We start from the raw sequence: 16,713 nt of genomic DNA, 5'->3' as shown, positions 1-16,713 counted from the left end.
AAATAAGGAGCAGGGAGCAATATTAAAGCGGTAAATCCAATTAAAGTGGTGATGACATTTTACAACTACACTTGTGCTGCCATAATAACACAGGTGTGGTATACTGTGCCCATCTCAGGACTTAAAATAAACTGTTGTGGTGTGAAATGGCAGTTCAAAAACACACATTTCTGTTTTACATTTGCGCTCTTTAGATATTTCTTACAATTCAGTGTTGATATTTTTGCACTTGGGATGTAATTGGCAAACGCAAGTCTATTTTACAGTTTCCTATCTTTATGTTATGTGCAAGGCTAGAGTCAAAGAACTATTGTTGCTCATTCACTCTTCTTAATTTCTTCTCTCCTCTCCGCCTCATTCTGTCGTTGGTCCCCTTTTAGCTACACTTAATGTGCTGAATTTAATTAGACCAATAATTCCCTCATGATTTCTACAGGCTCATCTGGAGCAAGGAGAGGGCAACAGCAGTCTTCTTTTCTTTCTCCCTTCCAGTGACCTTGCAGCAGGAAGTTAATGTGTTTGTTTATTAGTGTGTATGTGAGCGAGCAGGGATGCACATGGCGTGTGCATTAGGAAGCACAAGATGTGTGATCTTGCTGCTACATGAATAAAAATGCATGAATGTATGACTGGGTAAAATGCTTGATTTAATATTCAGCCTGTATCTGTATTTGAAGAACATCCTCTTAAAAGACGAGTACGTTTTGCTGTCTTTCAGTCTTCAGAATGCCAAACTTATGATTTTGATGATAATAAACACATTTTAAATTGTTTGTCACATTATAATGTGCTTATTCAGTTCTGTTTTGAATCATCTGAAAAACAACATAGTACAGCTGGTTTTAATTCAGGGACAGAAATGGGATAAATGTCTTCTGATAGACTCAAACGGTCAACGATAAATCTTTTGTTCTATTAACCGTTAGAGAGACATGCTCTACTGCGCACATACTGTGGCCAATATTACACAATTTCAGTTATTTATTATCTCCCTGTAAACTGCTGAATTCAAAGCTGGAATAATATTCTTAACATTACAAACAAAACTCTCTCTATTTGTAGTCTATCTTTCTGGGCCGTATGCCTGTTGGCCTATTTTTCAGTTAAACCTGGCACACCAGTACCTTTCTTCATGTGTCTAAACCAAAGGTGCAACAATGGCACAAATGCATCATCAGTGCCAGATTTGGCTGAAACAATTTGTCAGTGCCAGTCAAACTAGGACATTTGTGTCATCCAGTCTTTTAAGTCATTTTATTTGAGTGTTTTTTTTTAGCCTCACGGTACCAGTGCACTAATTGTTTTTTGTAAAAAAAAAAATAGATACTCCATTTTATTCAATTCCATTACTATATTCGATTTGTGGAAATGACAAAGCAATGGAGTGCCTTTTGGTTTACCTCAGATGTCATTTGACCATGCGTGCCCATTTAGTTGCGCAGGAAGGACTTCTGTATCTTGGACATGCTGAAAAGCAACAGAGTGCTTCTATGAAAAAAGGCTTTTGTTTTAGTTGACACAGACAATTGCGCTTTCCATTATGAGCAATCGTGTTGTACCTATTTGTTTAATAAATGCTTTCCACACAATGAATAATTTCACAATTACAATAAATAATCTTCAGCCTCTAGACGTCAGTCATTTCTGAATGTGGCCTGAAAACGCTCATTTTGGTTTGTATGCAAAATGTTTGTAATCTCATTTTCCTGTGACTTTTAAAAGATAGAGCATTGCTCCCCTCTTCTTTAATCAACATGTACTGTTGCTAACTCACAACACACCGTATGCGGCATGAACTTTGCTTGACATGAACCACTTTTCATGTAAACCCCTAAGCACACGCTATAGGGCTAGTCCAAGCCTTAGTGGCATTACTGACGAGAAAACGCAGAACTTCAGACTGTCTCCGTCTTTGCACTTGCTCATATAAGTATTCAGGGCCTTCGACATATCGTTACCATCGTGATATGGATTTAACCCAACACCAGAAGTTAAATTCACAGTCTCATTACACAAAGGCATCCTCTAATGTGATGATGACTCGGTATGTTTTGCAGGACCTTTTGAGGTTAGAAACCTTCTTAATCAAGTGTCTCTATGAGTGCCATGTGAACTGCACCATGTGTCATACTGTGTGTGTGGATTAGTCAAATCCCCACGAGCACATGTGTCATCATCTTGTTTGATGCATTATTCTGTGAAGCAGATTAAAACAGACTTACTCTGGGTTTGACTGTTCAAATGGGTGAGGCTGTGCTACAGAGGCTGGGCGGGAGAAGAGAGCATGGAAGGCGTGATATGTTTTATGTTCATTTTTAATGTTCTTTTTGAACAGTGTTTCAGTCTACCAGGCATGTGTTCATAATTATTTTCTGAGAATGTCTACAAAGACATTTTGATATTATAGGATGTATATCGCAGGCATGTGTTAGGCAGTTTAATTTAACCTGTACTGTAACCACGACTGGGCGATAATTCAATGTGATTATTTTTCAATGTATCGAGATATTTTGATACACAATTACGACGTCTAAATTGATAATAACAAGCACATGCTAACTCAGTGTAATATTTTGAGGGAATTTCATTTGGAGATTACGCTTTTGATTTTACGTCACACATTACATTACTTCTAAGTTCAATGCAATTAACAAACTGGAATCAACTGGTAACCTGCCAGTTACTGGCTTCTCCTTTGAGCTCCACTACCCCAGAATACAATAGTACACACAGCTCAGAACATGGTTCTCTCTGCATTATAATAGTGGAGAATAATGTGTGACGGTCCACTGAAAACCCAAATGTTGGTTTAAATATATTGTGAATGAGTAGTGTTTTCTTCATTCATTCATTGTCAGCATAACATGCATGTTTAGCATGTTAACTAAATATTTGTCAATATGAAATAATGCTAGACATGAATGACATGGATTTAAATGGCAATCCATCATATAGTCTGCCATGTGTGGTTAAATAATAATAATAATAATGCAGAAGCTGCAGATTCACTAGATTGTTATATTTTCATATGTGTCATCACACTGTTTTCTGTTTGAGGACACAGGATCAAGTCTTGTTTCCCTCTTCCTGATATGTGCTTGTTACATGAGTTCGAGAACAGAAAAAGACTTCACTTAGGACACGAGCACAGGAAGTCATTGTTAATTGTCCTTGAGCAAGAGACTTAACCCTGCATTGCTCCCTGTAGCTGTGTATAATGTAACATGTAAAGTGTCTTTGAGTATCTTAAAAAGTGCTATATAAATTAAATGGATTATTATTATTATTATTATTAATGACATGTCTATCTGAAAAGATATTCTCTTGAACCTGTAGTTTCTGATGTACATTTAAAATCATCTTTTTGCTGTTTTTTCATGCCATTCTATTACCACATAGACTAGTATATCTTAATTAGTAAAACATAGTTTCTCATAAAACTAAATAATAGCAAAGCTTTAGAGGAAAACTTTGAAAACAGGAACTAAATGTTTCACTTCATTCCACTCCCCCATATTTGATCATTTACCGCGGTTCATCTCCCCTGAGTTCCTGTACAAGGCGATTAACAACTAGAGGCTATGCCCCAGGGGTCATTGAACTCAGAGTCGTTTGATTGGAGAATTCATCAGCAGAGAGCAAAACTCCTCATTGACTGTATAGGATGATCTCCCACAGAGGCGAAACCTTGGCCTGTAAAAGCACCAGAGCATCCACTATTAAGCGCTAAATCACTACTTATAATATTAGATCATTATATTTAAACAACATTCGTTTCGCTGGTTTTTCAATAATAATGACTTTCATGCTACATTTGTTTGTTACATTTCAATATGCTTGGCAATAAAATGCCAGTGTGTATTTAGTTACAGTTGTTAATGTGCATCCACATAGCTGCTCCAGGCCGGATTACACTCTACTTTCCCATATCTCCATCCACAGCCTGAGCGTGTTGCTTACGTTGTATAATGCCATTTGCTCAGGAGGAACACCCAGGGCAAGGTATTCAGGTGGCCGTGGATACAGAAGAACTCCTCACAACAGCAACGGGGACAGGACAGGACAAAAAAACACAGTCGTTAAAAGAATGAAACAATGTTGAATGACAAATGGCAAGGGGACATCTGTACACCTCACAAACAGAGAACGCAAGGAGCTGAAAAGCTAAGTGAGGGAATGATGGAGTCACCCACAACAGAACACCTTGACATATTTCTGTGGCACTGTTTGTCCTTTGGAGGAGAGGATTGTTCAGAGAAGGGAAAGACAGGGTCCATTAGGGATTCTCTCTTTGGACAAACTACTTATAGCGCTCAGTGCCTCACTCCCTCACAGCTTTAGCATATCACCTGTTCTCACTTTTTTTTGCTCCTCAATATCATTCAGCACTGTAACACAGCAAACCCTGAGGCTGTCTGGGTTGCCTGGCCAACTGCTTTTCTTCAAAACCCCCTCACTCTCTCGAAGCCGACATAGGCTAAGCTCACACACGTGTATTCGTACATGCCTCGTTCTCTCTGAGTCATCCCTCTCTCTCCTTCTTTTTCCTGCTCTCAGCTTTATCTTCTCCTCAGCTTGATATATGTTGGAGCTGCAGTCCTTTTGGATTCCAGCATTGGTTTCCAAAATAACCTTTTTCTTCGTCAGGCTCTGTCTGCTGCACTTAGTTAGCATGACAGCTGCGATCTACCCAATTAGAGAGCACTGATGGTGGCTGAAAGAAGGCTCTCTGTGTAGTTGTTATGTAACAATTCACCTCAGAGACAATGCCAGTTAAACGTGGCGTTCTCTCTTTCGAGGTGTGTGCATTTGGATGTTGCAGTGCAGCATTGCAATGCAGCTGCTGCCCAATGTGTGTATGCGTGTGTTTGGGGATTCCCAAAGCTTTGTGTAACTGCCTCTTTTATTTTATTTCCCACATTTTTGTATGAAAATAATTGATATTATAAATGGTGTAGTGCAGTGTAGTACGGTAGGTTATATGCAATGTATGTACAACTTTTCTTTGGGGGGGGAGTTTGTGACTTCTCAAGTAGCACTGACACATTTACAGCGTGTGCTTGAACACACCGTTATGAAGCCAAAGTAAGCCTTCATGTGTCTGATCTCTGCCTTCTGCATTGTGACACCAGCGGTTGAACAAACATACTGACTCAGCATCTCCATGCCTTTGTATATGTTGTATCGTACAAGGAGTGGACACACAATTATAAGAGCATTCACAATCTAATATATCCCCATCCAACGGTATCACTCTAATTGCTACCATTGTGAAGCTTCCAAGTGTCAGTGAGCAGTTGATTGCCATTTCTGAGGCTGCACATTGTGGTGGTGGCGTATTGATTGCAATACATCGTAAGGTGTTCATCTCATTTGTTCCCTCTCACATAAACACCTTTGTTAAAACAAAATAGTCTGTTGCTTTTGTAAATGTTTTGAAATGAATCTCTTTGAGCATTTGTAAGCCTGTCATCTTATGATGTGATATTACGGGCGTGCAGGTGTGCTGGGCAGCTTTATTATCGGTGAAGTCTCCTGCACTACCTTTGGTCACAGGCAGGGGGAGCTGCATGCCAGTGCTTCTGCTGGTGGTGCAGTGGGCACAGCTTCTACACTCAGCTCTGCTTCACCGTGCTCAAGGACATTTTGAAACGAGACACACGGAGAATGCGCATGGCTTCACTGTGGAGGATAACAAGCTACCCACTGCTTGTCAGACCAGAAACTTCTCATCAAACAGAAAGCAACACATATTGTAGAGCACAGTTCCATCAGTAATACTGGTTCTTTATAATCGCAGAGCAGAACAGAGAGACTTCAAATACAGAGAGAAATTCTAATTAAAGGTCGAATCGATGCTAAGATATAATGCACAATATTACATTGGGCATTATGTGTGAATTTCAACAAGCCTCTCCTGGAGATGACTAGAGACTGATGATGATGATGTCATCAGGACACAATTATATAAAATTGCCTGCACTGTATTTGCACTGTAAGTGCATCGTATAGCAGTCTCAACCAGTGATTTCTAAAAACAGAAGCACACTCAACTAATATGCCACCGTTGACCTGTCTTATCACTTTTTTCTAATGGTATATAAAGGCTTGAGGGCATTCACACTTGTGAGTACTGCAGGCTTGCTCGGTGGCATCGTAGAACATTCTCTTTCAATTTAATGTGCACTGACTAAAAATGTGACACTTAAAGGAATAAAACAATATAAAAGTATGACAACAACGTTAAATTATGGTTAATAAATTAAGTCAAACAAGACAAAAGAGTTACTTGTTACCACAAAAACACTTTTAACTAAACATGATTCTACAACATTCAAGTTCTTGGCTGTTCAGACTGTTGGAAACTGCTGCTTTGTCTTTATGTTACAGCCCTTTTTTGTATCTCAGCTGTAGTAGATCCCTCTGTGTTTTGTCAGTCGTTTTGTCATACGGCAAACGCCATACAGTATGGTGGTCAGGTGGTCTTAGCATCTGGCTATGGAGCTTCATGTTTTAATGGGGTCTCCATATGGTGTTTGAGTTCATAAAGTCCAATTAAGTGTTCGGTAAAAAGCTGTTCATTATTGCAAAATCTACATTTTCTCCTTGAGTCTTTGATCATATGTTACTTATTACTCACTGTCAACCCATGGGGAGTATGCCAACAATTATACAGACAGATTGGCACGTAGGCAGGGAGGTAGACAGAAGAATTGCACAGCAGGGAAGTGTTTCAGTCCGCTACAGATAGACGGGATGACAGATTGGTGGAACAGGGTACAAAGATGATGATGGCAATATTGGAGACAAAAGGTTTTTGCAAGATGATAACAAAATCATGAAGCGTTCCATATCCCCAACACTTAAGCAAAATAAAGTTGCTCACCCTTGGATATACTCAAACTCTCACGTTGAGGAAGGACCATTTTGACACAATGCTTTTATCATGGTTTTATCTGATTGTATTCCAACAAAAGTTCTACTTAGAGCTGCCTTGCTTTTCCAAGAAAAGAGCACATCTGATCTGTGTACATGTAAGCACATTTGTGTGTCTGTGTGTGCATGTGTGTTACATTATATAAAAGGAAGAAATTAAGTTATTCAGCACAGCCTTCAGCCTTCTGCAGTGCATTCCACCTCTATCTTATCGTTCCCCTTGCTCTTTCCATGCGTACCCCTCTTTATTCCATCCTTCTTTTGGTCTCCAGCTTCCTCCATGTTTCAGCTGTTGTCTTTTGCTATCTACATTGTTCCTCCTCACCCTTTCACTGTCTCCTCCTCGTTTCCCTCCCTCCCTCCCAAATCTCAATCTTTCAACTCCTTCGCATGTCATTGTAATTTAAAGATAGGCAGCAGCACGCCAGCAGAATATAACACCGCCACCGCCACCACCAACCAACATGATCATTTGAAACAGGAAACACATTGCCTTACATGGTGGGGAAATGCAGAGAGCTGCTCCAACATGCTCAGTTTTTTATGAAAATACTGCATTTCTTTCCACAATTAATTTTTTTATTTTTGTATTTCACACTTAGAAAAGGATGAGAGAATGGCAAGCAGAGAAGGCGGTCATCTTAAATCAAATTGAATCTGAATCACACAGTGAAGCTTGCAGATGTTGCTACTTTCTCTGATAGATTTGTTTTAAAAGAATGGAGAAAGAAAATGGAAAATGCAGTGTATAATGTCTTCAATTATGTATAGCGGGTTTATTAGGTCCCACATGTCCAGGTGACATTGCCAGTGCTGTCTAACTCCAGAGCTGGAGCTAATTAACAGACAGGAAGGGTTCCTGTGGAGTTACAGATGTGTAGTCACGTGTTGGCAGGATCTCTTACTACCCTGCTGTGACAAGGTTGTTGCCCCGCTGATCCCAAACGCACTATTGTTTCCAATACTTGTCGCCCTCTTATCATTGTGTTTGATAGTTGTGACTGGACTCCGAGCTGATTGTTTCATTCTGGTCAAATTGAGCCGTGCCCGCCAGCAGTACCATAAATCTGAGCATGCTCACTACGTCAGTGTTGCTGATTTTTATCGGATGCTAAGTGATCTGTCTGGATTCCCATTGCTACTTCCAAACAGACAACAGATGGCTCTACAAACTCTGTATCTTGTAACTTGCTAACTTGTGTTGTCAACTTATACATCAGTGTGCCGACTGTTTCAGCGATCAACCTTTTTTCTCGATTCTGGGAATGTTTGGAATTGCCTAGATAATGAGAAAACTCAACAAAGACTTGATTATATTGTCAGGTATTGCTCGTGCTGCTTATTCTTCAGTGCCAAAGGCCTCTATCGTTAAGCCCTATTAAAAACACAACAATGAGCCACGCCATTGCACTGTGTGACATACTTTATCTCAATGAACCTGGGCACTTTGAGTCCTGGTCCTGAAAATACTCAGTAGAGCACCAACCGCCTATTAAATAATGACTGTTTGCTTAAAGAAGGGCACTAATGTGTCCAGCGGTTCCAGGAAATTATCTAAGGTGTCACATTTGTTTCTGTTTCTTATTTAGTAACAAAGGTCCTTGTGGGCGCCAGAGACAGGAAAAGGAAGAGGGGAAGTATTGAAAGATGGACTAATCAACTGATATTGATCTTTTCATCAGATTTGTTAGGAATGCAATATTAAAGACTTATGCCAGCCACATCTTTTGGCACCAAGAAATGTGTTCCATGACTTGCAGTTAATGTAAACTGCTCAAAGACTTTGAATTATCTTAATCCAGCAAATTGCAGTGTAACACCCTCACTCTGTAGACGTCTCCTCCCTGAGCTGATTGTAGTCCTGAGGCGAGAGGGTGGGAGACATGGAGGTAAATCATTAATGCAAGGGCATGCATGACAAGAAACCAGGCAGAGAGGAAGGGATTGCTGCGATAGAGTGACCGCATAGGAGAGGTCACTTACTGTAGAATGAGAGAGAGCTAGAGGTGAGATAGCAGCGGCAGCAGCAGCTCTTCATCTCAGCCCATCCTCCCTGTGACAGCGCAGCGTTACGTGCTTCCTCTCGGATTTGTCGTCAGAGCAGATCCAGCCTCCCGCCCGCGCACAACTCCTCTCCGCTCTGCACCAGAAAGGAGCATCCTCTTCTCTCCGCCCTCCCTCTCTTTCGCATCCCTTTCTCTCTCTTTCCCTCTCTCACTCTTGCCCTGGCAGCCGGTGTGTCCTCACGATGAGGTTAGCAGCACCAGTAGCGACAGCAGCAGCAGTAGATAGAGACAGCAGAGCCATAGTTACTGCAGCAGCCAGGAGAGGCTGTCTCTCAGCCGTGCACCATCTACCGCTGCATTCACCCCTGCCCTGAGAACGCGACACTCATTGCTTGTGCTCTCTTTCTGTGTCTTTCTCTCCCTCCTCCTCCCTCACCTTCTGTCCTCTTTGAATTCATCTCTCTCTCTCTCTCTGTAGCAGTGATGGGAGGACCACCATGTAGAGACAGAGAGGCAGCCGAGGCAACAGCAGAATAGCAGCAATGGGAAGCCACACATGGAGCGGGTCTGGACTGCAGCCGTGGTGAGCCTGAGACCAACAGGACGTGGAACCACCATAATTGCCCTTCTCAGGACCTGACCACTGGGGCTGTCCAACTCTCACCTGGATGCTCCCCACTTGTGTTCGTCATCCCCTCCTCTCCTTGTTCTCTTCTGTTTCCTCTTCTGTTTCTTCTCTCTAATGATTTTGGTCTGCCGATGTCTGACAGTCACTCCTGAAACAGAGAAGCGGATCATCGATTGATCCCCTTGGATTCCCCCCCACCCCACCCCTTTTTTAAAATCTCTGTATCTGCCTACTTTACCGACCAGTGGCAATCTTTTTCCTTTTTCTTTTTTTGGCTGTCTTTGCCTGCTTGACACCTATTTTGGATTTTTTTTGGATGAGACTGAGCTCATCTCTCTGTTGTGCAAGCTTTGTGATTGATCTATAAGCAATAACAAACACTAATCTAACTGACTTGACTAGCTGACATCATGGGGGACATGTCCAACAGCGATTTTTATGCCAAGAACCAAAGAAACGAGGACAACCATGCGGCCGGCTTCGGCTGCTCGGTCATGGAGCTCCGCTCCTTGATGGAGCTGCGTGGCCCAGAGGCGGTTGTCAAACTCCAGGAGGACTACACGGGCGTAGAGGGACTCTGCAAACGACTGAAAACCTCACCCACAGAAGGTGAGTTCCAGTCCTTGTCTGTGTATGTGCTTGGGTTTGCATGTGAATATGTGTGCGCTACTGTGTATCGTATGTGGGATCAGATTGATGGTAGATTTTCATTGTATTTATTGTTGTTTTGAATGTGCATCATTATTTACTCAGCCCATCTGCTTTATTGTATGTCAAAATAATTTGTAAAAGCACAGAAACCCTGTAAAGCACCTGGAGAAATGTGGAAGCACAGCATCGGAACACCAGACACGGGAGGGAGTCCTGTTTGAACGGACTAATGGAAATTCTTCTCAGCCGGCTTGTGTTAGACCTGTTTAGTATGCATAGAAATCTCTCTGGACAGTTTAGGCCCCCCCATACTCTCCCTCCGCCATACAAGCCCCCCCCCCCACCGTGCCAGCCAATCAGCTGTAGCCTTATTAAGGAGCAGGTCTCTAGGGCAACACGGCAGAAGTTTTGGCCACGCACGATGTGCTGTTGCCTCCGCAAATCTGGATTGGCCATGAGTGCAATGAGAAAGCAAAAAGCACAATTATTAATAATGAATATTTACTTATTTTCTGTGAAACATTTAAAAAAATACAGTGAATATTTCATAACCGCAGTTCAAATGCCAGATATATTCATTCGTTAAATGGCCCATCCTGGACTTTTTCTACAAATTGCAGAAAGGTAGGTTCATCTGTTGCTTCGTCCACAGCTGCAGTACAGAGAGCATACAAAAGCAGACCTATCTAATAGCTTCATCTCTGTTTTGAATATGTATAACAGTGTTTAAAATCACCTGCCTCCCCTCATGTAGGGATCATTGATAAGTATTCAGGCCGTGTCACCTGTGTGACATCAGAGGTAACCTGTAACCTTATTGGCTGATAGCCACAGAAGATTGTGTTCCCTGGTCGAGTCATCCAATAGCACCACTTTTAGATCACCCTAATACCTGGCAGAGTTAAGTAGATACATTCACTGAATCTTCCGAGTCACAAGAACAAAACAGAAGAGTGCATGTAGAGCAAATCAAATTCGGTTGAATAGAATAAAAAAACTTTACATCTGTTGTGTGCATTAAACACTTCCAGGATTGCAGCATTCAGACTTGCATTACAACTAAAATGAATGTAATTAAAACAGGAATATTGTTATAATTAACATCTTATCCGGGTAATCTGATTTGTTTGAACCTTTCACCAGTACCACTGTATGAGCGACACTATCTCTGAATTGAGTGGCTAGCACAATGTACACATAAGTACACACTGTAGCTCATTTAAAACATTCAACATGTTTATATTAAATGTTTGCATTGCATTTTTATCTTTTATTAGAGACTTCCATATTATTCAAATTATTATTCCTCCTTGTAGCCAATGGCTAAACTAATAATGATAAGATAACAGATAAGAGAAATTAAAAAGAAAATGTGTTCATGCCATTCGATATTTCGGCATTCATTGGATTCAAGAATTGGTAGTAGAAGAATGCATTGTGTGCATCTTGTTTGAATAAATGTGGCGCTTTCATTTTCAATGGGTAAAATAATTTAAGTTTGCCACATGTTGGTTGAGATCTTGCTCACCAGCTAACAAGCAGGATGCTCCTCTCCTCTCCTCTCATCATATGCTTATTAATTGTTATGATTAAGTGCATTATCTCTCACTGGATCATTCACTAATTGGAAACAGAGTGATTGTATCTGGCGCTATCTGCATTAGTGATCCCAGGTGTTTCTATGTTTATGTTGTGTGGGTCCCCTTGTGAGGTGCATGGTTGCTCCACAGAACATATGTTACCTCTGAAATATGATCCTGGTAATTATCCTTGAAGGTATTCTGCATTGCTTGCTGTCATCATGTGTGGTGTGTGTACTGTGTATATATCCCAGGGGACTGTGTTTGATGGTCAGAAGCCTGGAGCACGCTTGACCTATTAGCCACATATACTGTAGTTTGTGCCAGCCCTTTCACATGATACGCACAGTTCATGAATGGCTAGTCCATTATTCATCATAAATTCATAATGCCACCAGTGAAGGGTTTGCACTCTCGACCACTATCATGGAGATGCATAAGGCACCGGGCTTCTGCTACATTGTTGCTACAGTACATGAAGCTGTACAATTTTGAAAAGAAAGCAGAAGACATTTTAAAAGCTGTTTTCAAAATGCATTCCATATCCAAGCAGAGTAGTTGGAGGATATGTGAAAGATGGAGGACTGCAGCAACAGCTTCTACACACGATGCACATTATGTACACGATGGCTATGAAGGAAAGAGAATAGCGCCACGGTTTGGGGGAAACATATATAGTTTTTTGACAATCTAAATGTTTCAGGAAGCGTCACATCTCTTCAGGCATTATTATGTTCATCCATTTATTTTTAAGGTTTCATGACCCCAATGATGCACACTTTCTAAACCCACAGTGATTACCTGCACTCAGGATGCAGTTACCCGATGTGTTGCCTTGTAGGTGACTGTGGGTGAAGAAGCTAGCGTTTCCCTCCGGCAGCCAGCAGGGTGAATGGTATGAGTCATTCAGGGGCCAGATGGGATGTCAGGCTACAGCTTAGTTTCCAAAAACAGACTTGCTTCTCTTGAGGGGTGAAAGGACGGTTGGTAGGTGCTCACAGTGCAACTATTTTCTGTACTGTAGACTGTCGAGAGCTGCGGCACATTGGTGGGTCGGGAGCAAGGAATAGTAAGAGAGTGCTCCGGGCAGAGCCATTCCTCGAGGTGTTAAGAGGATGAAGAGGTGCCTATAGGACATCAATGTTCTTTGATGTTGTGAGAAAGGAAAGGCAAAAAGGTATTTGCAGAGACTGTGCGGGAAAGGAAGAATAAATATACATACAAGTACGTCTAGAAACCGCATTATATCCTGGAGTCTGTTCACCTCAGAAAACTACAGTGGTAAGCTTTTTAAGCAGATATGACTGTTAACTTTAGAAACAATATAATTTTGGAAATAAAGCAGCTAATGTTTTTAAAACATGCATCACTAGAAGTTTGCGCTAATTTATTTAATACCTGTCAGTTTAGGTATTTGTTTAACTGTATACAGTACACCTAATATGATTGCATTATTGTCCAAAGCAGAAAGATTGGCCTTTCCTTTTTCTTTTTCTTTTTTTTTTACTGTCTGCAAGTTGCCCATCATGACTTTGCACACCAAGGTGATGGAATTAAGGGATCTCTTATGCATGCTGAAGAGAGATAGAACGACATACTAATTACTACAGCAGGAACTTTGAATAGACAATAAAATTCAATTCAATATTAGAATTTAGCAATTTGTTCATTTTGTATTATCTTATATTTATAACCAGCCTGGGCTATTTTATTCCAACCAACCAACCAAGATACCCCAATGTCATACCCTCACCCTTTTATGTCAAGTATTTCTCTGCCTCTACAATTTCACCTCTTCCCATTTCAGTCTTCTTACTACCTCCATCTTCTCTTCATTCCCCCTTGGACGCCAGTTCTACTCCCACTGCACATACACACTCTTCACCTCCACCACCTACAAATCTCCCTCGACATCCCCTCCCCCCAACCTCCAGACAGTTTTACCAGCAGCTTTTAGCTTTTGATTAAGTCCATACCCTATGCTCACCACTATATCAATCACACCAAAACTATATCTCAAATGTAATGATCTCCAACCTATTATATGAAAGGTATCCTTTAATATTTACATCTAATCTGTATCCTGGCTAAAATGGCAATGGTTATCCATTCCAGGTAAATTATATTGACACCAACACCTTCATGTCTGCCATCCAACGTTGTTTATTGTAGGTTAGTAACTCTTTAGTAACTAAAGAGTTACTAAAGAGTTATTTCAGGCTTGCATAGCTCTGAAAGTGTCATAACATTTCTATAGAGACAATTGCAGACTTTGTTTATGCTTCTATGGCCTTGAAACTGTACTAAATAATCAGTACAAAAGATGAGAAACTGTGTTTTCGGTTGAAATATAATATAAGTCTTAAGTTCAAGCCTGTGCACATAACATTTTGTTATGACAAAAGGTAACTACGACTCTCATGGTGCATTTTTGGGACGAAACATTGCTGCCAAGACTTCCACGCTGCTAATAGCATAGTTATCCGTTCACGTTCAGAATTCTGGGTCAGTTTTCTGATCAGTTTGATGTTTTGCTTTGAATATAAATATTCAGCTAAGCATTCTGAATTTGCTAAATGTGCTATTTATGACTGACTGACTGACTTGGACATCGATCTGCTCTTCAAACTGTCGCCAAAAAAGCTAAATTGATTTAATTTGCAAACCATTCCTTGAAAAGAAAAAACACGGAATCTAGAAAATATTGATTCCCACTTCCCCAACTCTATTATGAATATTTTTCTCACTTAATTCATCCTACTTCCTCCTTCCCTTTCCTTCATGTCTCCTTCAGACCTCCTCATCATTAACCCCTCCACCTGTCCTTCATCTCTCTCTTTCACTCTACCTCCCAGTCCTCTGTATCACCACACCTCACTTCTCCTCCATTATCTCTCTCCTCTGCTCCCATTTCTATTTCAGTGTGCTGGTCGGTTGCTGGTATCCCAGTGGGCCGGTGTACAGCCTAGCTTTAATAGACCTGCTCTACATCTGTAACCTTCATCATCTTTCTCTTCTACTCTCACCTGAGTTGCTAACAATGTAATGGTGCTGGAAAAGTAGCACACCATTTCTAAACTTCCTTTTGTCCCATGAACTATATAAACATATAGTACCATAAAGATTTTGTTTTTTAAGTTGTATTCATATGTTTTTCTTTGTTAAAAAAAATTATGTTGGCATTAAGATGACCCCCCCCCCCCCCCCCCACACACACACACACACACACACACACACACACCAGGTAAAATAGAGCATGGTAGGCTTTAACAAGTAGAACAAAATGGTGGTATTTCTTATTAACCGTCTTTTTGCTGAGGGTGAACGCTTGACTTGTTTATCTGAATGCATTTTTATACCATACACACATACACTCACCAACACCACGCCCTTAATGTCTCTACACACACACACACACACACACACACACACACACACGCACACAAACACACACACACACACACACACACAGTATCTCACATATACCATAAATATATTGATCTGTGAACAGTGATTTATATGTGACATTGCGTTGATGTCAAGGACACAGATGAGAGGGATGTGTACAGTATGTGTATGGATGGTAGAAATTGTTAGATGGAGAAAAAATAAAAAGTAGAGGTGTAGCAGGAGAAAGTGAGAAGATGAGTTAATGGTTAGATGTATAAAGAATAATAAATAATGTTCTATTTATTATTATTCTTTTGTATTCCTCCCTTACCTCCTCTTGCAGATTGTCATAGTATCGCAATAGCATTGTCATAGCATAAAAATGAGACGGCATTTTTGCAGGTTCCCTTATTGTCAAGTTCAATATTTTTTTTTAGTTATTTTTTACGAGGTTTTGGTTAGATGTCTTAAATAAGGTCTGTGGTTAACACAAGCTTAGGATATTGTGATTTTTTAACTTTTACGTATGCCGAACATTAGTCCTCATTTAACTTGGTGGTGATGACGAGATGTTATGCAACTGTGGTGAAGTCAATAAATACCTTTTAGCTTTTTTGTTCTTACATTTCATGAATCACTTTGAGTTGTTCATTCGGGAAGATTATCTTGCTGAACAAAACGTGTGAGTATCATAACAGTTTGCTTGCTACAGACCTTTTTTTCTGTAATTATTGTCTAATAATCCAAAATCCAATTGAAAAATCCCATTTGCTTTTTGTCTCTTCTGGGTTGGCCTACACAACTACGTAATTCCTGCAGCACTCTATTCCTCCTACATATCACACACTTTGTTTTGTGCCGCTTCCATGACGAGGCCTTTTCACATTCTATCCATAACTCAGGAAACTGTTTGCCCCACTCATCCGTCATCCACCTTCTCTCACCTTCTCTCTATCTTTCTTCCCTCCATCTCTCGCTATCATTTCTGTGTCGGCAACATTTGGTTGAAACACCTTTCCCGTTTCATCTCCTTTCTTTCTCATGTTCCTTCATTCACACCCACCTCCTACCTGTTTTCCTTCTAATCTTTTTTTATCCCTCCGCTTGCAATAAAGTCCACATTTCAGTCTGTGTGCTGCTACATTTCTGCACATTCTCCTCTTCTAATCTAAACCCGGTTGTTGCATTTCCTCTTCTTCATTCTTCACTTCTGTTTGTTCCTCATCCCACATCTCCTCCTTGCTCCCTTTCTTTTCCTCCCTCCCTCTATCCTAGTCGCAGTACCACTAGCGTGTTCCCCTCTGATGCAGTCTATTTAATCTCTTTCCCACAAGGGATCTCTCACATGGAGCAGCCGTCTCTTTATTAAGGGCATTTTATTCTGCTCTGCAACTCCTTCTGCTCATCCTCTCCTCCTCTCTACCCTATCATCTCTTCCCCTCCCCTAGTCACTCTGTAAAAGAGAAGAAGAGGAAGAAAAAGAGAGAGAATAAAATAGGAGGCAGTGAAGAAGAGAGAGAGA

At 40.8% G+C, this 16,713-nt stretch overlaps 1 protein-coding gene across 6 annotated transcripts in view; it reads left to right on the top strand.

Annotated features, from left to right (window-relative positions):
- The first annotated feature begins 9,980 nt into the window (after positions 1–9,980).
- Positions 9,981–16,713, top strand: part of atp2b2 (ATPase plasma membrane Ca2+ transporting 2) — a 59,369-nt gene continuing 52,636 nt past the window's right edge. For all 6 annotated transcript variants that reach the window (XM_034532567.1, XM_034532565.1, XM_034532564.1 and 3 more), the window contains exon 1: positions 9,981–10,179. In XM_034532567.1, coding sequence (XP_034388458.1) covers positions 9,981–10,179 — 199 coding nt within the window. The remainder of the gene's footprint in view (positions 10,180–16,713) is intronic.

The sequence above is a fragment of the Cyclopterus lumpus genome, chromosome 5 (assembly GCF_009769545.1).
Source record: "Cyclopterus lumpus isolate fCycLum1 chromosome 5, fCycLum1.pri, whole genome shotgun sequence".
Lineage (NCBI taxonomy): Eukaryota > Metazoa > Chordata > Actinopteri > Perciformes > Cyclopteridae > Cyclopterus > Cyclopterus lumpus.
The sequence above is the reverse complement of the archived record's forward strand: the minus strand, read 5'-3'. Positions and strand labels throughout refer to the sequence as shown.